Here is a 23,167-nt window from a genome sequence, read left to right as displayed (position 1 = left end):
AATACTGACCCACCCCTAAATCAGACAAACATCTCTCTCAACCCCTGACCAGATGGGCAGCTGCAGCCTCCAGGCCACAGAGCTGCCTCACCGAGCACCATGCAGCCAAGTGCAGGTAAGAAGACACCACCAGCCTGTGGACCCCACAAAGTGTACTCAGAGGAGCCTGAGCATACTTTACCCTGTCCATTCTCCCATATTCACCAGTCCATACTTCGCTGGGAGTAGAAACCAGTTTTTCTCCACTGATGTTCCTCCACGTGGAAACACAAAGAGTGGGAATTAGGGCTCCAGCCTACAGTATGGACATCTGAAACCCTGAGTCTGGCAAAGCCAAGGGACAGAAGCGGTTTCAGTTGGAGCACACTTTGAGTTTTGATATTTTACTGTACTGGAATTTTTATGAGCAAAATAACAATTTTTTAAAAATATCTTGGAAAGAAAAAAAGTGTAAAAATCCATCTGAGAATTCACAGGTAAGACTTTCTAGAGACAGTCATGAGAAAAAATAATACTTCTCTCTACTTGCACCCTACCAATTCCAACTCATTTAATAAATTGGATACAGAAGGCTCCAAAGTTTTTGGCATGAACAACTGGGCATATGATGGTGGTGTTTACAAAAGTAGAGAAGGTTTTGGGGGAAATTTCAACTTAGATTGGAAACATGTTAAGACAGATGCTCATCAGACATGTAAGTGAGTACACTAGAGTAGACTTGTGTTCAGGAGAGAGGACAAGGCTAGAGAAAGGAATTTAGGAGTTACCTATTTTTAGGTGATGTTTGAGAATAGGAGATTGGACAAGATCAACTAGAAAGTGAGTGTTCCAAAGAAGATTTTCTGGGTGAGTCCTGGGGCAGGAATAGTTTCCAGTTCAGAAGAGAAGGAGTAGCCAGAAAAACAGGAGAAAAACCAGGGTAATGTGGAGTCAGGGAAGCCAGGCAAAGACATGGTTGCGTAAAGGTTTTAGAGGAATTGTAAAATGGGGTCTGAGAATCGATGATTCTAAATGTTGCAAGACAACTTACTGGTGAGTGATAAGAGCAATGTTAGGAAATGTGAAGAGAAGAGCCCGGCAGCAGAGTTTTATTTTGTTTTTAAGGGGGGAATTTCCAGTTAAACATGTCAGACTGAGCACAGGCATTGACTTCCATTTCCCATCCAAACTCTATTTACATAAAGTAATAAAAGATAAAAACTCACAGTGAAAGAACAGGAGAGAAGTTACCAGCAAACTAGAGAGATCAACACAATTGTAGAAGTTGTGATGTAAGAAGTGGTAACTGACCTAGCAAGCCAGAAAAAGCTGAAACCCATAGGTAGAAGTGAAGCCATCAAGAAAGAGACCATTTTTGCTAACAAATCCAAGGAAGGTGCAGAAATCGAAAGACCTTTGGATAAGCAGTATGATGATCGGTCCCTTCCTCTACCTGGGTGGGAGCCTGTAACAGTTGAGTCAGAGCAGGTGTGAACTCAGGAAAGACACAGTTGAAGTCTACTGAAAGTGGGGGGGACAGGGGAAGGTTGAGTGAAAGTCTTACACTCGTGTAGGAGCCCGGTCCTGCGCCTTCCATTCAGCCATAAGACTTCAGGCAGTAAGAAGAGGATTTCTCTGGAGCAAATGGCCCCCCAAAAAGACCTGCAAACATTGACAGCTGGGACCCACTGTTAAAGTGGAGAAGCCAATCGGCTGTCAGGTTGTAACCCTTGACACAGAGCTTCCAACAAGCTCCTTAGAGCCCCTCATCAACGTGAGCCAGACATTTGAGGAAAGCCTCTATGAAGAAAGACAACAAAACACACCAAAAAAGGGAATTTTGAGAAATAGAGAGGATGCCAGGTGTGGAAGAGGACTCGAACAAAAACATGTCCTCACAGAGGTAGGATGTTGCACCCATGAAACCAGAACCACCTGATGCTCTTTCCCTCCCTACACTGTTTTCCTCAGTGCTTCCCACTGATTAGCAGACCAAACAGTTTGCATATTTATCTTGTTTACTGCCTAGCTCTCCATTAAAATATAAGCTCTGTGAGGGCTGACGTTTGTCATATCCCCAGCACCTGGAATAATGCTTAGCAGATAGTAAATATTCCGAAAGTATATACTGAATAAACGAATGAACAGGATTCTCTACATAAGAAACATTAAGGAAAAAGACTCTCAGGAATAAAAAATATGGCATCAGATTTTAAGTCCCTAGAATAGCAATTTAAAATAGGGAAATTTTAGGATAGTGGGATAAAAAATAAGGATATAAAAAATAAAGGAGACAAAATTAGAGGATCAATCCAGGTGGTCAAACATCTGAATATTAGGAGTTGCAAAGGGAAATAATGGAGGAAAAGAATATATTAAATAATTTCAAAAAATTCCAACATAGGCGGGTAATTTTCCAGACTGAGAAAGCATGGCATATTGTTTTCTAAAGATTCCTGCAACACCTCCCATCTCACATGCTCTTGTACAATATGGTCTTAACACTCGTCCCAATGAGAAGTGGGATCTACATCCCATCCCTTGAATCTGTAACCAAACACTTGTAATACCTTGCTGTGAAAGTTCCAAAGCTGGGGTTGCATTTTGCTCACTGGAGCACTTGTACTTGGACCCCTGAGATTCCATGTAAGAAGTCTGACTACCCTGGGCAACCTTGCCATGGCCACATAATGAAGTCACATATTAGCCACTCGGGTTGAAAGGCCCAGCTGAGCCCCCTGCCAACCATGTGAGTGAACTTGTCTTGGACATCCGGTCTAATCAAGCCTTCAAGTGACTGCAACTGTGTGAGCAATCCCTAGAGAAAGCTGCTCAGCTGAACCCTTCCCACATTTGCTACCACATATGTTTGGAGTAGTCTGTTACACAGCAATAACTACCGGGGGGCTGGGGGGATGCACCACTAATGCTCAGCACAACAAATTAGGTGGGTAATAGAGGAGGGAGACCAACACAATCAAGCATGTTTTTGAGAAATTTAAGAACACTAGGAACAGATGATTTGCAAAACTTCCAGCAACAGTAACAACCAAAACAGGAGAATGATTACCAATCTAAAATTCTATCTCCAGGGTGCCTGGGTGGCTCAGTCGGTTAAGCGTCCGACTTGATTTCAGCTCAGGTCATGATCCCAGGGTTGTGGAATTGAGCCTGTATCAGGACCCATGCTGAGCATGGAACCTACTTGGGATTCTCTCCCCTGCCCTTCTCCCCTACTTGTGTGTACGTTTTTCTAATAAAGAAATTAATTAAAATTAAAAGATAAGGGGCACCTGGGAAGGTCAGTCAGTTGAGCATCCGACTTAGCTTAGGTCATGATCTCACAGTTCATGGGTTTGAGCACCACATCGGGCTCTGCTGTCAGCACAGAGCCCCTGTGGGTCCTGCTTCAGATCGTCAGTCTCTCTCAAAGGTAAAATAAATAATAAAAGAAAATAGGGCACCTGGGTGGTTCTGTTGTTAAGCATCTGACTCACGTCATGATCTCACGGTTTGTGAGCTCAAGCCCCACTCCAGGTGAGCATGAGCCCTGCTCCAGATGGGCCCGCTTCTCTCTCTCTCCCTCCCTCTCTCTTTCTGTCCCTCACTTGCTCCGTCTCGCTCTCAAAATAAAAGATAAAATAAATAAAATTCTGTTTTCATTCAAATGATAAATCAAATTTAAGGGTAGATATAAAGACAAGATAGGAAAGCTCAGAAGGCTGCTAGAATATGGGCTCCATCAAAATGAGAAAGCAAACAAAGGAAGAGGAAAATCTAGGACTCAGAATCCAGGACATGTCCACACTGTGGCAGAAAAATGGGTGTTTCCCAGTGGGTCATCTCCAAAAGAAAGTGGAGCCTAGCACAGTGTTGGAAGGAACTTTACACTTAGCACAAAAAGTTTTGGGTGAAGTAGTGATAACATAGAAAAACAAGTAAACAAGGCAACCAACTCCAGGGAAAACTGAAAAGTTGGACCTGTTAACCTTAAAAATAAAATCATCAGTTATTCTTGCCAGCAAAAATGGGTTTATTTGGGAATTTCAGAGAACCACAACGCAAGACAAGCAAGCTAAGGCAAAACCATAACTCCAAGGAACAAAACCAGAACATGGCCTTATGGAGGAAAAGAGGGAGTTGGGCAGGGCTATTGTAAACAGAAAATCAATTGTAGTAAACTGGGTGCTGAAAGTGTTGTGGCTTCTCATTAGCTGAGCTGTAACTTTCTCCCATTGCTTGAGCTGTGGCAGTCTCTCATTGGCCGGACTATTGCCTGGCCTGGGCAGGAGGAAACCTTCCTTCCTCCAGCTGGGACAGTAAAGTAGTATCCTGGCAAGATGTCCCTCTTCCTGATAGGTCTTCAGTTGGTAGGGCACTAGAGCTCCCCCTACTGGCCTCCTGACTCCATTTTAAATGAGGTTTCCTTTTATTAATTTTAACATAACTAAAGGAAGTGTAATCATAAACCAATACTGGGCTCAATGGCCAACAGTATTAATAGTCATACTGAACTCCGAATGCACACTTCAGCCCACATTTTGTCAAGCTGTTTGGAAGACTAGTAGAAGAGGAAATGTGGATGTTTAGGCATGCATAAAGTATGTTGCAGAAAGGATAGTCTAGGAGAGCTAAGTTCTCTTCCATTGTGGGAAATCAACAGATAATGTCTAAAATCAAGATTAAGAAATAGCATTATTTAAGGTCTTTATTGATGAACATGAAATTAATCACTGAAAAAATCCCTAAAAAAAGTAAATAGTTTTGTTCTAAGGAAGTGGGGATTGGCTGGTAGATTTGGTGGTCGTGGGATAAGAAGTTCTGTTCTTAGTGCTTCTGTTTTCTCAGTGAAATAAGCAAGGTCATCATCTAAGAATGCTGGAGGTTTGAGGAGAATGAGAAGATACAGTCTTCTTGGAGAGTCTAAAAGGATTATAATAGGGAGATGCTGAGTGCCAATTTCAGATTGGTGGTCATACTCAGCATCACCAAATTTATTAATACCTCCTTCTGTGGATGGCTCAAATTTATCCTTCTTCCACACCAACTGCTAACAAACTCAAGATTATACCTTTCCTTTTTCACATGGATGGCTGCTCAGCACCCCTTTCGAGATTCCTGCCTTGTCTTGCTGACCAGAATTGCCCATACACCATCTTTAAAAGAAGTGACCAAGTCACTTCTCTCCTAGTATCTTCCAACAACTGACTCCCACAGCACTCAGAATAAGGCAGCAAGGGTCTCTGTGGTCTGGCCTACACCCCCTCACTTGGCAGTACTACCACACTGACACCTCCAGGTGCCATAACCTCTCAGCTACGTCACATTCTGCCCAGTTCCACCCTGCACTCCCCTCCCGGAATTCTGTCTTCTCCACATAATCCTCCGGTCTCCCCTCTGCTTCCAGGGCAGGGATATGCCCTGCACACACCTTCAGATTGCTATGTACATATAACATTGGCTCTCTTGGATGTGAGCTAGGTGGGCCTGGTGAGCAGGGTTCCTGTGTCTTGTTCGTCCCTGTGTTACTGATGTCTGACACATCAGTGATTGCAACCTAGAAATGAATGATGCACACAGAAATGTAAGCTGCAAACTCCCTCAGAGCCTATGTTGGTGGGTGACAATGTGAGGAGATGAAACGTAAGAATATCAAAGACACTACACAGGAGAAAAGAGCCTTTCATTCTGAAAACTTGGGATGGCCTCATTAGACACTCAAATGGTTTATTTGCATGATTAATAATCACATTTCCAACAGGGCATCAAACATCTGAGAAGAACATTATTTCGAGTAAAGGCAAAAATCTTCGGGAGACTCTCACTCTCTCAGGTCCCGTAGCTCAAATGTCCACCATGTCCAGCAGTGCAGAGAGATGGAGCTCAGAGGCAACTTCCTCCTCCCTTGAACTCTGCATCAGCCTTTCCAGGTGCTTGAGCCGTTCAGTCACAGATGTGCCTGTTGCCTCTGACAACTGCAGTTGCTCCCTTGGCCTTTCATTCTATTTAAATAAAAAAGAACCTAAAAATAGTTTGGGGAGATCCATAAACCCAAATATATTCTCTTTGAAGGCAGTATATCTGATTCATGTTAGAAACTTCATCTGTGGCCTGCTGGGCTCAACAAACCCGTTTCGTGGTATCTATCGTATACATCCTTCCAGCCTCTTTCAGCACATACATATACAGCTGGTATCACCTGCACACAGAATGTTTCTCTTCATTGTATCATCCACTTCCAGTGTCAGTCATTTTTATAAAATATGATTGTCAAGGGCTATGAGCTATTCCATCATATGTCCTGTAACTGTTTAACCTGACTCCCATCTTTGGATATTTAGTTTCCATTTTTTTATGCAGTATGATTAATACTACAGGTGAACAACAACAACAAAAACCCATCAATTTTTGTTATATATGGTAGTTTCTTTAGGGCAGAATTGTTAAGTCAAAACGTACAAACATTCTTAAGGTACCTGCCAAACTGATGAATGGAAAGAGTATGCCTTCTTAATTTGCTTTTCTTCCCTATTGAAGGGCTTCCTAAAACCAGTCCAGGAGCATACTTTTTAAATGTCCAGCATTATAATCTATGATGAAAACTCTGTTTTTGCTTCTGTTACCACTGAAAGAGGATCATGAGGTAGAAAGACCTTGAGCTTCGGAGCCAATCAGGTCTGGCTCTGAAAAGCAGCTCAGCCACACTCCTGGGTGAGCCCCTGACGTCTGTGATCTTACCTTCCTCGTTCATTAATTTTCCTCAGGGAAAGTTAACCCCGCAGAGGAAGACTGGGGTGATGCCAAGGCTTGGACATCATGTGCACAAACAGAAGCCACCGTCATCACCTTTGTTATTCTCCTCAATGCCCTCACTGCGTGTCAGAACACGGTTATGGGTTTTGTTCAATTTGTAAGCATGTTTTAATTCCACTCTCCCTTCATTTCACACATAGAAACTCAGAATTAGTTGGGCCTCTATAACACTGACAGATTAAGAAAAGATCTAATTTAAGCTAATAATTTATTGGTCATCACAATACCATATGATGAATGGAGATGTTACTTTTCCCCGCCATTCTCTCAGTCTTCAATTCTAATTCAAATGCCAAATGTACGCTCCTCCCACCTGAGGGCTGGTAGTGGTCACTGTCTTCATCACAGGTTCAATAGTCTGAGGCAGAGACACCAGGGTCTGAGGAAGGTAGAGGGGAAGGGATGTTGAATCTGTAAACACTCCTGCGTCTGCAGACAACCACTGCTGAAGCTGATCTTCAAACCTAAAGCATTTGAGAATGAGGAATAAAATGTTTAACTATCATTCACTTTTCTCCTATAAATATTTTTAATTAAAAAAAATTTTAAGATCTTATTTTTTTAGTAGTCTCTATATCCAACATGGGACTCAAACTTACAACCCCGAGAATCAAGAGTCACTTGTTCCACCAACTGAGCCAACCAGGCACCCCTACTTTTAACCTTTTAAAGCTTTGCTTTTTACTAAGGGTAGAACAGTTATGAGAAGCAGAACCACACTCCTAAAAATTTTTAATCTTCTCTTTAATTTGTAAGTCCAATTTATATTTAACAGAAAAGGTCACATTTATCCAAACAACTGCTTTTGCATGTTACTTAACATTACTCATAATTCTCCCATTTGGTTTATTTTCTCTGGCTTCTTTTGGTATTTATAATTAATTCTTATCTCTTGATGGATTATCCAGATGTGTGGATTGCTGCTTATAGTTTAAAATTAACTCAAAATAATATCCCACCACCACCTAACACACTTGTAAGATGTTCACTCCATCCACTTTCTTCACTGATCTTTTCAAGAAAAACAATTTGATCCAACTGCTTAAATGATACACACCTATGAAAGTCTACTTTGAAAATCATGCCACATTCATTCACTCTTCCAACAAGCCCCCACCAAACACTACGCACCATTCTAGGTACCAGGGATACAGCACTGAAAGAAAAGAGACAAGGCCCGGCTGTAAGCAGCGTATAGTTTAGTGAGGGGAGAAAGACAAAGAACAAAAGAAAAGGGAAATGCAGTCTGAAGGTGAGAAAGACAAAGCAGAGACATGAAGACAGGAAGGGTTTGGGGGACAGGCAAGGAGGACCTCGCTGAGAAGCGGACATTTGAGCAGAGACTGGACATGAGTGCAATGTGAGCCACAGGGATATCTGGAGGTGGCTGAAGAGTTCCAGGCAAAAGAAACAGCAGGCACAAGGGCTTGGCTGTGTGCTACCTCACAGGTTGAAGGAGCAGAGGTCAGAAAGGAAATGGGAGGCAGATCACATAGGCCCTGCCCACCTCATAAGGACTCTGCCTTTCATTGGAGAGGAAGTCATTGGAAGGTTGTGAGCAAAGGAAAACATGACCTCTGCTTCACACAAAAGGTTCACACTGGGTCTGCCAAGACTAGACCACAGCCCACTGCAACATACGGTCCAATTCTGAATACATTTTTGATAGAGACAATAGGATTTACGGATGAACTGGATGTGGAAGAATAATTCCAAAGCATTGGGCCTGGGCAGCTGGAAGGACAAAATCTCACCAACTGGGAAGACCATCTCAAATGGGGGAAAACCTGGAATTAGATTTGGGATGTTAGCTTTGAGATGGCTATCAGGCATCCTATAAATGACTAATGAAGATTTTAAGGAAGCCGTTGCATATTCAAATCTGGATTTCAGAGAACTCAGGGTTTTTAGATATAGAGTTGTCAGAATATTGACGTTATTTGAAATTGGAGATTATCACTGGGGAGTGGGGGTGCAAACAGCACAGAGGCTAGGTGAGGGGGTGGGGGGATGAAGAAGAACCCAGAGAGCCCTAGGGGGAGTTACCAGCTGGGCAGGAAAGGGACGAGGTCTCCTGAGATACCGTAGGAGGGAAAGAACAAAGGTGTGGAATGCTGCTGGAGACGGGGGCTCATGGTCAGTTCAGCAAGCTGCTTGTGACTCTTACCAGAGCAGACATGGGGGCAAGGACGGGCTCAGGGGAGACTGGGAGGACAGAAGGGAGGATCACACTGTTTGAAGAGTTTGCGATCAAAGGAGCATGGCTCAGGCATGGTTCCCTGTTCTAGGGTGCTGGGAGGAAGGGGACATAACAGAGAAGCTCACGTGAGTGTCCTGAGTGGGTGGGAGATCAGATCCCAGCCAAGGGGAGGGGCTGCCCTTGGTGATAAGCTGGACCCAGGGAGGCTGCTGGGGGTGAGGGGATGGGGTACAGGCCACCTTGTAAACTGCCTTCTTCCTGGTTCTCTTTCTCAGTAAAACCATTAAGAAGGGTGGTGGGAGACGCAGAGGAGTGTCTACGGTGTGGGACGACGCACTGGCACCCTCAGGCTTGCCCAGGGCAGAGAGCCGGTGGCAGCCACACATTCAGCACTCACTATCCACTGAAGAGACTCCATCAGCCAGCCATGCTTTCTCTCCCACCAGAAAACTTCCCACTCTCAGTACTAAACAGTAAATGAAACTGATTTCAAACAGTTTAAGACCTACTATCTAGGGCACTGCCTCTGCCTTCAAAGAGCTTATACTTCACACATCTGATTTGCCTTCTTTTTTAAACAGTCACGTCACTGTGATCCTTGCTAATCCAGCATGAAGGGGCCTAACGGACACAATAAACCTAAAGGAACAGACTTCACCTCTTGCTCTCCTCTTTCTCCAGCAGCAGACTCCGGGAGAGACACTGGGCCAGGAGCTCCTGGGCAGAGGCTCCACGCATCAGATCCTGGGTGCTGGGAGCCCGCCCCTCTGGGCCATGCTCTACATTCCTCTTCCCTTTCCAGTGCATGTGCAGTATCGGAGCAGGAAACTTGTTTGCAGACGGATGCAAAGACTTTATCCCCAAACTGTAAGTACATGTTTTGAAATGCTTATGGTCAGGAAGGAGGAAGAAAGGTTCCTCCAGCAGCAGGTAGAGTGTGTATGTAGACACAGAGCCCCAGACCTACCCTTGCCTACTCCTGCTTCCCTCAGGGTCAGGCTTGGGCACAAAGGAAGGAAGGGCAACCTCTGCCTTACAGGAAAGGCTTACCTTCTCTCCTGGGCAGCTGGGTGCTTGGAGCTTCTCTACTCAGAGTTTGGTTTCCCATCCCAAGGTTATCAACAAGGTTCTATTTTACCCTAATATTGGTAAGGTTCGTATTTTTACATTTAGCTCTTAAATCCCTGTGTAAGTAATATTCACAAACAGAGGGAGAAAGGGGGTCTACTATTTTATTTTTTCTAAATAGATGCCAACGTCTGTCCTCACTGGTTTCGCATGGTACTTTGTCTCATATGATTTGTTTCTGGACTTCCTATTCTCATCTATTTGTTGTAACTTTACTATATGTTCTGATATGAGGCACAGCAGTTCCTCCTTGTTATTTATTTATAATGTTTATTTGTTTGTAGGGGGAGGGGCAAAGAGAGAGGGAGAGAAAGAATCCCGAGCAGGCTCTGTGCTGACAGCACAGAGCCTGAACCAGGACTGGATCCCACGAACCAAACTGTGAGATCATGACCTAAGCCAAAATCAAAAGTTGGGTGCTTGCCCAACTAAGCCACCAGGCACCCCACCTCCTTGTTATTCTTATTCAAAATTTTCTCAGCAATTGCTACATATTTTCTCATCCTAATATATTTTAGAATTAACTTGTCAAGACCAGGGGGAAATTCCTCTTTTGGGTTTTTGATTAGAAAAGCCCTGACTTTACAGTTTAAGAACTGACATCTTTACAGCACTCCATCTTCCCATCAACAAAGCTAGCTGACCTCTCATTCATTCAGGTTTTCTTCACACCTTCAAGTCCCTGAGAGTTCCCTGCACAAGGGTTTAGTTCCTTTCCTGGATCAGTATACGTCCATATGTGAAGGGTTAGTTGCTGCTGTACATTGTAAGTCCATCTGTCTGATCACCTGGCTGAACTCCAAATAGTTCTATGGATGTAACTGTTGATTTTCTTGAAGTGACAATTTAACTGTCTAAAAACGACAGTTACTCCTTCTTTTTGGTATTTACACCATCTTATCTGTGTCCCTGCATCAGGGCAGCATTCCCAGGACAGCAGTGAACAAGTGAAATCAGGCAGCTCAGGCTGTTCTGACATTCATATTTCTAATGTCTTAGCAAGAAGGATTTTTTTTTTTTTTTTTTTTTTTTTTTTTGGTAGTTTTATGGTGAAATACCTTATGAAGGTAAGGAGTTTTTTTACCCAAGTTTGATAAGAAATTTTATCAAGAATGAGTATAAATTGGGTTTGGAGGGTACAGATTTTAATAAAAGAACTTAAATACCTACTGAAATGATCACTATTTTTCTATGACAGCAAATTACAAGAGATTTCTGTTGTTGACATCGTTTATCCTGGGATAAAGCCTACTTGTGAACTTTTTTATGTACTGGAAAATTATATGTGCTAATACATTTTATTCAATACTTTTGAACTAGGTTTGTAAATGAGATGAAATGTCTACTTTCTTTTGTCTAGATTCTCCTGGCTATGTTATGATTCCAGGGTCAGGTTTGTCTGATAAATGAGATGGTTGCACAAGAATGATCTGTTCCTGAGGTATTTGTCTAAATCTAACCACAGTGGGCTGGATTCTGTGTGTAGAACATTAATGTTCTGTCTCTGTACTCTGGAGGAGAATAATACAGTTTGCTATGCTGGCTGTCAGGACAGAAACACACAATATACACAGATCTCACCGCCCATGACTCAGATGTAGCTCCTTCTGTGTCTGCATTCTGGCTTGTTCCCATGACAAAGGAACATCATATGCTTTCAAGTGGTTTTTAAAAAAATATACACATATCTGACCATCTTCACTCAGAGCCTCTGAAAAAATACAAAAACAAATGAGAAAAGAGTATCAAAAGAGCAACAAGCGACAGGTGACCACTTGAAGTTTGCTTATACACTGATTTAAGAACAAGCCCTACTAACTAAAGCCATGCACTTGACTCCCATGCTTGACGAAACATGCCTCACCATCCATGGGTCATTTAAGGTTCAGACAGGCTCAGGTCCAGACTGTGGCATGACCAGTACAACTACTCAGAACTACCGAAATCTAACTTAGAGCCAGCCTACGGGCCCATTTCAGGGAGATGGTTCCAGGCTCCCCCGGAATACTCCTAGCTCCTCCCAATGTTAACAGTCACTGGCTTAAGCCACTGGAAGTCACTGGCTTAAAGGGGAGTCCTATAGAAAGGAAGGGCAGCGACCCACAGAAAAAGAAACATCAAAGTAAACATCTTTCTTTGCTGAAACGGACCAAGCAGTCCTCCTGATGTGACCCCACAGCACCGAGCACGAATTACCTGATGTGATAGGAAGCCTAGGGGGTGTCCAGTCCCTCAGCTTGTGGTTGATGCACAAGGCAATTATGTCATCCCATGGGATCTCGGCAACTGAGGGCCCAGCCCCCTGGCCCAGCGAATGGCTCTTGCTCTTCCACCTGCGGTAGGTTCTGCGGAGCAGGTTTTCCACCTGGGACTGGAGGACAGGCCGAGTCTGGCAAGAGCTGGGGATCTGGGAGGCATACTGGACCACCATGGAGCATACGGGGAGCCAGGGCGCTGGAGAGAAAACACCTCCTCAGTTACAAGATTTGGCCAGAGTATATAGGTGGACACTACACAAAATGTCTTCACTCCACATTTTCTTAGGAAAAGGCAACTGTGTATTTAAGAAGTTTGCTTTCGAATTTGAATACAATAGAACCACAGCTGTTGAACAAAGAGCATCTCCCTCCCCACGTCCCGTTAAGAGATGCAAACAGTCACCCTGGACAAAATAAACAACAGAGTCCAACCTAGAGGCTCTGATTATACAGGACTGTGGTTACACCAGAAATCTGTATTGTAAAAAGCACCCAGGGGACTCTGGTACCGGAAGTCTGGGCTTCTTCTGGGGAACCTTGCCCTAGCTCATATTTACATCGTGTAGTTTGCTTCCGTTTGGGTTTCTTCAATAACGAGCATCTATGAGACCTACTGAAGACCACACCCCATTAAAAAAAAATTTTTTTTTAATGTTTATTTTTGAGAGACAGAGCATGAGTGGGGGGAGGAGCAGAGAGAGACGGAGACACAGAATCCGAAGCAGGCTCCAGGCTCTGACCTGTCAGCACAGAGCCCAATGTGGAGCTCAAACTCACGAACAGTAAGATCATGACCTGAGCCAAAGTCGGATGCTTAACTAACTGAGCCACCCAGGCACCCCCACAACCCAAAGTTTACAAGGGTACCTGAGGCCTCTGTTCAAAGGCCCAAAGGAGAGTGGCCATGCCAAGGCCATGTATTGTACTACATAAGTAGCAAACAGCCTCATTCCCTCCTAACAGTGTGAGCAAAGGAAGGGACAGCCTCCTTGCCCAGCCCAGGGGACCTATAGAGTCTTCATCACAACAGCCTCACCTGGGCACAACCAGAGTCACAGAACAGAGGTTTCTTCGACAAAGAAGGAACACTGGTGTTAAAGTAACAGAGTGTCATGGCCCCAGCGGAGCCAGCAATGTGGGCAGGGCTGCCTGGTCCCCACGCTCTTTGCCCCCACACCCTATGGCAAAGGCAGGATAGAACCTGCTGTCAATTCAGAAACCGTGGGCCTTGGGCTACGTGTTCAGGCCAACACCACTGACCACGTTCTTTCCTGGGCCGTGCGGACACCACAGGCTGCTCTATTAGTGATGAAGGGCCCACAGCCCCCCACAAACAGCCCCAACTCTGGCTCCTAAACCCAAAGGCAGGTGTGAATGGGTACAGTGTGGGAGCAGGGAGCGCACAGTGGATAAGGACATACAAATTTCACATCAGCGCCCAATACCTGCCAGATTGTCACTATAGTAAGAACAGAAAACAGGAGACTTAGCTGTCCCACATTCCTCCCCAGCCAGGACCCCTTGGCAAGAGCACATACCCCCCGGGGGTGGAAGGTCCATCTGTGGAAGCTGGAAGCCAAGCACAGCCTGCCTTAACCAGGCCAAGTGCTCCGGGGCATTCCAGTGAAGGTGAGGAAGCAGCCGGCTGCCCCCTACTTCGGCAAACTCAGTGACAGGCCAGGACAGGTCGCACAGCTGTTCAGATGACACCAGGGAGGCCAGGAAGTGCAGCACACTGTTGAACAGCTCAATGATGGCTCCAGGCTCCTGTGAGACCAGGCCGCCCTGCCGCCTCTCTCTTCTGTCATGGAAAAACCGGCCGCTAAACTCACGGCCAACCCCATCTTCCACGTACTGAATGAGGGTCTGGCAGCAAAGGTCAAGGGAACAGGGGCAGTGGGAGACCAGCCACTGCACAGCCCGTGAAACCTGAGATGCAAAAACATTCAGGAGAGACTCGGTTAAACAGTTCATCCTGTTTTTCAGAAAGAGCTTCCCGAAAGTACCTCTCCCACAGCTGTCACAGCAGGTGCCACAGGGAGCACCAGCTTCTCAACCACACTAGGAAGTGGGCAGAAGCTTCCACGGCACTAGAGTTCCGCCCCCTATGCCTCCCAGAGAGGGACTCCAGGTCCCATCTTATCCTGAGGAGTAGAGCCTGCAGGGTCACCCTGGAAGGGCTCAGGCCCAAGGTAACCCAGCCCTGCACACCACCTTCACCACGCACAGAAAGGGAAGCCAGGTCCCCCCATGCTTAGGAGGCCAAGCACCTTGCTGCACACCCACATACTCTCACACCCTCTAGCTTCCCGCAGTTACTTTCATTGTAATTCCAGGCACTTCTTTCCCAAAATGTAACTATTACAACAAAACCTCTAAAAAAAATTTACATGAACAATTTAATATGTTTCAGAGAGCAGGACTGTAGGCAAATTTTCTCTTTTATTTTGATTTCTGCTTACATTTTCTTAAGTTGTCAAAATATAATGTTAAAAATCCAAGCAGTAACATATACTACATTTAAGACAGAACAAAAGAGGAAAATTGAAATGTCTTATCAGACCTTTAAAAATGATGAAGACTTCTCACCTTAGTTGTGCCTTGTAAGTCATTAATGGAATCAGGAATCTCAATAACGGTATAATCTGAAATCAGCTTAGCTGAAACCAAATCCTGTAGCATCAGACCTTTGAGAGAAATAGACAGAGGTTACCTGTCTTATGCTCTCAGCGTGCAGACAAGCTAACACATCTCACTGCACTGACCCCGCCCATCCCTGCTCCCAGTCACTGCTGTCCCTCGACTCCCTACACACACCACACTGCCAGCACGTCCTCAAACCAGGGGCTCGACCCATTTTTAAACATGCTGGTTCATAAACGAAATTGCCTTCACAAACCATCTTCCACTTCCTTCTCCATGACATCCCCTCCTGGGCTAGGTACAAGGACCACAAGTGGAAGTGCAGGCTGGAAGGGCTTGGCCTGCAGGAGCTGCTTGAGCTGTAGCAACGCAGACAGCCAGTACACGTCCTCCTCCGCCATGTCCTCACTCTCCACTTTGGGGGGAAGCAGCAGCATGAGCCCACTGGCTCCCAGGAGCTCCTTCTGCGTCTCCACAGCATCAAGGGCGCAGTCGCTGAGAGCACCGTGAGCCACCTGGAACAACATCTAGACCATCAGGAGGGACACACCAGGGGACAAATCAGCAGTGAATGTGAGCCCCAGAATAAGCGCAACCAAATGCTCACTGCTCTCTGGGCTGCCCTCCTCCATGAGGCTGTAGATTAGTGCAAGAAACAGCCAAGTCAACAGATAATAATTCAGCCTCTAGCTAGAAGTGTGTTTGAAGACGTTACTTTAATCTTAACAATTACCCTTAAACAGGTATAAAAACAGGTAAGCACCCGCCACCCCCCCCCCCCCCCCCCCCCCCCCCGCCCAAAAGAACCCAAACAGGTAAAGCCCATAACAACAGAAGGGAGTAAAGGTAAACCAATAGCAGACAAGGGATTCTGACCAGTTTCTTGAGAGCATCACAGACATGGGAGCAATCACTGTTAAGATTAAGGAAGCAGAAGAAGCCAGACCTAAAGAGTTACAGATGGAGGTATGGAAGGAACCAGGCTGACTGAGCCTGCAAAAGCCCTGAGCACCCAGATCCAGTGGCACCAAGAGCCAGAGGTGAGGTTCAGGACCACACAGATAAGTCACACCCACCACAGTGACCCTATAGGCCATCCACCCACCTGCAGGTGGCCTTTAAGTGCAATCTGCCCCCTGGGCAGACATCCTATCCTGAAATGATGCAAGCAAAGTGGAGGGGACAGAGCACTGGCCACTCCCCACCTGTCCCAAGACCATCAGCAGCTGGCCAAGGAGATAAGACGAATCCTTCCCAAAGAAACCAAACAGTCCAAGAAAACAACATGCAGATCCTGACACTTGGGAGTCCCCCTAAAAACTGTACGCTTGCTGTTCAGCTACCTGCTACCCCACCTCAAACACAGAGCTTATGGACAGCCTTTTAGGGCCTCACTCAGGTATGGGCAGCCTCAGATAAGGTGTCCAAGGAGAGCCTCCAACATAAGAGAGAGATCAGAATAATAAAGAAAGAGAAATCCAAAGGAAACAAATCATGCATGGAACATAAAAAAGCTCAGACCTCAAAAATCCTAATTTCCTCTCATGATGCATCTAAAAATAGTCACAAGATGATATGATAAATTCAAAAACCAGTAAGAAAAAATGAATGATACATATGGAATAAAAAATTTGGTAGAATGTATAGAATATAAAGTCAATTTGGGGCACCTGGGTTGCTGTTGGTTAAGTGTCTGACTCCTGATTTCAGTTTAGGTCATGATTTCACAGTTCACGAGATTGAGCCCCACATCGGGCTCCATGCTAATAGCACAGACCCTGCTTGGGATTCTCTCTCTCTGCCCGCTCCCAATAAATAAATAAATAAACATTAAAAAAAAAAAAAGTCAATGAATCTCCCAGAGCATGATATTTCAAAACAAAACAGAAAACAGAATAGAAAGGATAAGAAGCTTAGAGAATTAACTGACAAGATCCAACATCTGTCACAGGAATTCAAGAGAACAAAAAACAAAAGGAGGAAAACAGGTAGCACTGAGATGCAAAAACATCCCAGAAGTGAAACAGTACTCTCCAGCCTGAAAGGACCCCGTCAAACCCAGCACAGTGAGCAAAAGAAGTCGTCACCAGGCATACCCCAGTGGATTTTCAGAACCCCAGGGTAAGAGAGCAGGCTTCCAGAGAGAAACAAGACCAGGCCACAGAGAAAAGAACAGGAATCACCTCAGACATCTCAACAGCAACTCTGGATGCCAGATGACCTTGGGAGAAAAACTGGAAGGAAAAACCTTTCAACCCACACTTCTACAAACCTCACCGAACCACAAAGCAAATACAAGGGTAAACACATTTTCAAAGAGGCAAGGACTAAAACGTCTGCTCCCACAGATCCTTTCTTTGGAAGAAACTGGAAGATACACCCCACACCCTGCTGCTGTCAATGGCAGGACCAAGTAAGCACTTGTGTTAGTCCGGCGCTGTTCTAGGAACTCTACACGTACAGCTCACTCCATCCTCAAGGGCACCTGTGTGCAGTGCCACCATGTGGCAGCTGTGTGGCCTAGGGCTATTTTGTTTAACTTCTCGGAGCCTCAGTTCCCTCTTTGGTAAAAGAGGGATCGTAAGATCTCACTCATGTGTAATTTATTAAACAAAACAAACAGAGCAAATGAAAAAAAGAGAAAGGCAAACCAAGAAACAGACTCTTTATAGGAAATAAACTGATGGTCACCAGAGGGGAGGCAGGTGGGAAGATGGGTAAAACGGGGGATGGGGATTAAGGAATGCATTTGTCATAATGAAATAAATATATAAATAAAATAAGATAAAATAAGTATCAGCAAGCAAGAATGGGAAAGGGGAGAAGGACTGCCATAATTCGGATTATAAACCAGGAGGACGGGCAGTTGACATTTTTCTACCCACGAGTTTCCTTCTCCCTCCAGGACATTAGCTCCTGAGAAGAGGGATTTGTGTTGATGCATTCTCTGCTATAACCCAGCATGTGGAATAGTACTTGGGACAGAGAAATTACTCAACAAATACTTGTGAAATGCATACCTGAATGAATGGGTAATGCAGTATGATGTAAGAAGGAGATAGGCTTTCTCTCCAAGAGGTACAAGCCAGTCAGAGATTGTTTAAAAACTGAAACAAAGACACAAAGTAAAAATTGGGGAAGGGGAAGAAATGAACAAAGTGAACATCAGGAAAGCTCCTCAGAAAACGAGAGCCGGTTGGTATTATTATACAAATAAACAAGAGCATCAAATCTCTTTTCTTAATAAGAGAGGGATCATAAGAGCACTCCTACACAGGCAGCACAGAGTCCCATGGAACCTGCCTGAGATCACAGGGTTAGCAGGGGGAGGAGCAGGACCATGCTAGTGGTATGGAGATCGAGTGGCAGCCACAACCTGGGACACTATCAGCCCACAGGAGAGCAAGAGGATGGCACTTTCTCAAAGGGATAAGGTGAAGTGAGAGAGCATCTGAAACTCTACTAAGATGCACACAACCCACCTGCTGGCACATTTGGGTAAAAATTAATGAGAGATACAGAGAAAAGTATGTAAGTGAGAAAAGAAGGCAACTACAATTTGCAATAAAATTAAGAAACATAGTCACAGAACACTTGGCTGGTTCTGAGGCAAACAGCAATCACACAGCCATCAAAATGTGATCCCACTCACTGAGATAAGATAAAGTGATGATGTAGCCACCTTGGAAATTAAGGAAGGCTGGGTGGGACCATAGTGTACCAATTCACTCCTCACTTGGCACGGTGACAAGCCGTGTCTTGTGTCTTGTCACAAGACAGCCCCATGATCCCACCTCCTAGTGCTCATGCCCTTGCACAATCCCCTGCCATGACGTGCTTCTAACAGACAGAATCAGAAAAAAGTGACAAGACATCACTTTTAAGATTAGGTTACAGACAGACTCTGTCGTCCTGCCCAGCAGATGGCAGCCAGCTGCCAACTTACACACTGCCTCATGGAGAGGCCCTGGCCACAGCCAATAAGGAAGTGAATCCTGCCAACAACCACAAGAGCGAGCTTGGAAGTGGCTCTTCCCTCAGTCAAGCTTTCGGATGAGACCAGAGCTTTGGCTTACACCTTGATTTCCGCTTTGTGAGAAACCCTGAGCCAGAGGACCCAATTAAACCACACTTGGACTTCTGACCCACAGAAACTATGAGATAACAAATCTTGACTATTTTAAACTAAGTTTGGGGTTAATTTGTTATACAACAATAGATATATTTTAATGGGAAGTCAGTGGAGAACATCTAAAGTGGGTAAACTGAGAAACAGCTGTGTAAGCATGTGATTTGGGAAGACAACAGAAATCAACCCCTAGGAGAGAGGCAGGGGCTGCTATCTCTCATTATGCATCATGACATGTATCTGACTTTTTAAGTACTGCAAATACTACTTTGATTAAAAGACTTACGGATAAAGGCAAGAACAACAACAAACTAATTGTCCAGTAGGTGAAGTCTGACTTTATGATCATAGGAAAAAAGGGAAGAACATGAAACAAGACATTACTGTTACCTCTGAATGGCAAGAGCATAAATGGCTCTTATCATCTTTATGCTTCCTCTGTACTTCCTTATATTTCTAAGGTTTTATACATGTATTACTTTTACTTTTAGAAAATAAAATAAATAATATTAAAATAGAAAAACAAAAGTGCCTGACTGGCTCAGTTAGAAGAACATGAGACTCTTGATCTTGGGGTTGTGAGTTTGCTTAAACTAAAAAAAAAGAAATTAAAATAAATAAGTAACATAAGATGGAAGAACAAAATAAATAAAAACCGTATAACCAAACTACCATTTGAAGAGGCTCCAAGGACAGAAGGAATGTGGATTACAGTATCACACGCAGATGAGCAGGGTGTGCCACAAAGGTGACCTTCTTAGGAAGAGGAGAGGCCTGGGCACTGTAAACCCTCCGGTCAGGGCAGAGGGTAGACAGCGGATTCTCACTGAGCACTCTGAGCATGCAACCTGGCTAACCCTCATGAGACCCTGGTGCAGTGAGTCAGGACTACACTATGGAGGGCACCACGCCTAGGCTCAAAAAGCTGGCCAGAGCAGCAGCTGACAACCCCAGGTCTGCTCCACACGGAAGCCCACACTCTCTGCCCTGCATCGTTCTTTTCCAAGCAAATAAAATACACTTCTGGGTTTATCTGAACATATGCTAACACCTAAAATTTATTTATGTAGACTTTATTCGAATGAGGAAATAGGTTCTCATTAAATAAGAATCTCTCAGACGATGGTTCCCACAAGGGAGGGAGTGGGGGCTGGACAAAATGGGAGGAGGGTGGGAGGTATGAGCTTCCAGCCATGGAATGAATAATTAAGAGGATAAAAGGTACAGCATAGGAAATATAGTCAATAGTATTGTAATAACACTGTATGATGACAGATAGTAGGTACACTGTGGTGAGCACAGCATAATGTATAGGTTTATGGAATCATTATATTGTACACCTGAAACTAACATAACATTGTGTACCAACTCTACTTAAATAAGAATAAAGAAAAATTAAAAAAAAAATTAACATCTATACTAAACAAACACCTATAAAAAACAAAAATTAGAACTTACGATCAAAAACTTAGGACAAGTTGAATGTAAAACAAATCCAACTGACCTGAAATGCCCAATACTGAACTTATATATATTGGTGGGACCAAGTTTAGTGAAAACTGCATAGGATTAAAAACCATTAATTACAGGGGGCCTGGGTGGCTCAGTCAGTTAAGGGTCCGACTTCAGCTCAGGTCATGATCTCGCAGTCCGTGAGTTCGAGCCCCACGTCGGGCTCTGTGCTGACAGCTCGGAGCCTGGAGCCTGTTTCAGATTCTGTGTCTCCCTCTCTCTCTGACCCTCCCCCGTTCATGCTCTGTCTCTCTCTGTCTCAAAAATAAATAAACGTTAAAAAAAAAAAGTAAAAAAAAATTAAAAACAAAACAAAACAAAACATTAATTACTCTCTTGTAAGACCTGATGTATCAGGAAGCCATTATAGCAAAGATGTTAGCTGTTGGCAAACCATGTGACATATAACAGGCACTGTATTTTTGCGAAATGCTCTCTTACACTTCTCAGGTTAATTATCAGAGGCCCATGAAGGAGGAGTTCAGGGTTCCTGAATTATGTGCATCTATGCATTTGTCAGGATGGTTCTGAGTTTTCACCAAGTTCTCAAAGAGGTCTGTTGACCTGAGATGATTAAGGCTCACAGCACTCCTGAGAATCTAGCCTGGCATGTCACACCAAGTAGGTGTCCGTGGGATGTCAACAGGACACAAAGAGGAACAGACATGATACGGGCTTCTGAGCCTCCCACACTTCTTCAAAACCACTTCAAGGCACTTCCATGATTCCAATAATGTCTAAGAGTGAGTGAAATAAGAAAATCACAGGGGCGCCTGGGTGGCTCAGCATTCAACTTCAGCCCAGGTCATGATCTCGTGGTCCGTGAGTTCGAGCCCCACATCAGGCTCTGTGCTGACAGCTCAGAGCCTGGAGCCTACTTCAGATTCTGTGTGTCGTCCTCTCTCTGCCCCTTCCCCACTCATGCTCTGTCTCCCTGTGTCTCTCTCTCTCTCTCTCAAAAATAATAATTAAAAAAAAAAAAATCACAGAAGTAAATACACGATTCTCACCTACCTTTATACACACATTGACGGCGACTGTCTGATCCCCTTTGTTGCTGAGAGCGTGAAACAGCGCAAGCGTCTGAATTCCCCCAGCCATGGTGCCTGTGTCGCCCACTGAGCCATCACCTCCCATGAACTTGACTTGTAACCAGTTTGCTAAAATTCTGTGAATAAAGGAAAATAACACTTGAAAAAGAATTCTAAATTTAAACTCTAAAGATTTTTAGGAAAAGTGAAAAAGAAATACCACACAGATGTAGGTTCACAGACACCAACTCTTACTGTAAAGTTGAGCTGGACAAAACAGGCTGTGATTTTAAACTAGACCGAGGTACTCTCCTGGGCTATCGCTATCTACTGGGGCGAGAGGAGAGGGCACTCATGAACCTGATCCATTCTTACAGTACAGTACTGTAAGTATGTTTTCCTTATGATTTTCTTAATAACATTTTCTTTTCTGTAACTTTATTGTAAGAATACAGTATATGATAAATACATATATACACAAATACAAATAAATACACAATGTTGACTATGTTAGGTTTCTGGTCAACAGCAGCTATTAGTAGTTAAGTTCTGGGGGGAGTCAAAAGTTCTACTCGGATTTTTGACTGTGTCAGGGGAATTGACATCTCTAAACCCCATGTTATTCAAGGGTCAACTATAAAAATGTTTTACAGAATTAAGTTTCACGCAGGGGTACCTGGGTGGCTCAGTCAGTTTGAGTGTCCAACTTCTGCTCAGGTCATGATCTCGAAGTTCATGAGTTCAAACCCCATATCAGTTTGCTGCTATCAGCACAGAGCCTGCTTCAGATCCTTTGTCACCCACTCTTTGCCCCTCCCCCACTTGTGTGTGCGGGTATGCTCTCTCTCAAAAATAATAAACATTAAAAAAAAAAATTCATGCTGGAGATCTTAAGAATTACTGTGATGTATATTTCCAAGTGAACTTATTAGTGAATCAGAAGACAGCTACTCTAAGAAATGACTCACCATTTAAATACTTTTAATATAAGACAACTCTCTTCTTTGCACAGTTGTCTTATAATCTTTATGACTTTTTTTTTCCTTAGTTAAGCAGTTTCCAAGAGTAACTGCTTAAAAAGGAATGTATTCAAAGAACTTAATACCCTCAAACAATGCTAACAGGAATGTAAATGGTGCAGCCACTGTGGAAAAGTTTGGCAATTCCTCAAAGACTTAACATAAAGTTACCTCACAACGTAGCAATTCCACATCTAGGTATATAACAGAACTGCAAACATCTGTCCACACACACTGTTATACATGGATGTTTCATAGCGTTACTCGTAATAACCAAAGAATGGAAACAACCCAAATACTATCAACTGAACAAATAATATGTGTTTTGTTCATACGATGGAATACTATTCAGCCACACACAAAAAAAGTACTGTCTGCTATAACATGAATAAACCCAGAAAACATGATGGCTGAGTGAAAAGTGCTAGTCCTAAGCCTACACATTGTAAGACTCC

At 44.0% G+C, this 23,167-nt stretch overlaps 1 protein-coding gene across 8 annotated transcripts in view; it reads right to left on the bottom strand.

Annotated features, from left to right (window-relative positions):
• Nucleotides 1-5,675: 5,675 nt before the first annotated feature.
• Nucleotides 5,676-23,167, bottom strand: part of LOC123610440 (minichromosome maintenance complex component 3 associated protein) — a 57,177-nt gene continuing 39,685 nt past the window's right edge. For 2 of the 8 annotated variants that reach the window (XM_045501062.1, XM_045501061.1), the window contains exons 21-29: nt 21,677-21,830; nt 15,278-15,548; nt 14,968-15,065; nt 13,917-14,307; nt 12,317-12,574; nt 11,702-11,831; nt 9,651-9,857; nt 7,106-7,256; nt 5,676-5,981 (exon numbers count right to left, since the gene is read on the bottom strand). In XM_045501062.1, the coding sequence (XP_045357018.1) occupies nt 5,823-5,981; nt 7,106-7,256; nt 9,651-9,857; nt 11,702-11,831; nt 12,317-12,574; nt 13,917-14,307; nt 14,968-15,065; nt 15,278-15,548; nt 21,677-21,830 (1,819 nt within the window). In that variant the 3' untranslated portion in view covers nt 5,676-5,822. Of the gene's footprint in view, nt 6,002-7,105; nt 7,257-9,650; nt 9,881-11,701; nt 11,832-12,316; nt 12,575-13,916; nt 14,308-14,967; nt 15,066-15,277; nt 15,549-21,676; nt 21,831-23,167 lie in introns of those variants that run through there. The other 6 variants (XM_045501068.1, XM_045501065.1, XM_045501067.1 and 3 more) reach the window with 4 other exon arrangements.

Source organism: Leopardus geoffroyi, chromosome C2 (genome assembly GCF_018350155.1).
Source record: "Leopardus geoffroyi isolate Oge1 chromosome C2, O.geoffroyi_Oge1_pat1.0, whole genome shotgun sequence".
NCBI lineage: Eukaryota > Metazoa > Chordata > Mammalia > Carnivora > Felidae > Leopardus > Leopardus geoffroyi.
Note: the sequence above shows the minus strand (reverse complement) of the source record. Positions and strands in the feature narration are given on the sequence as shown.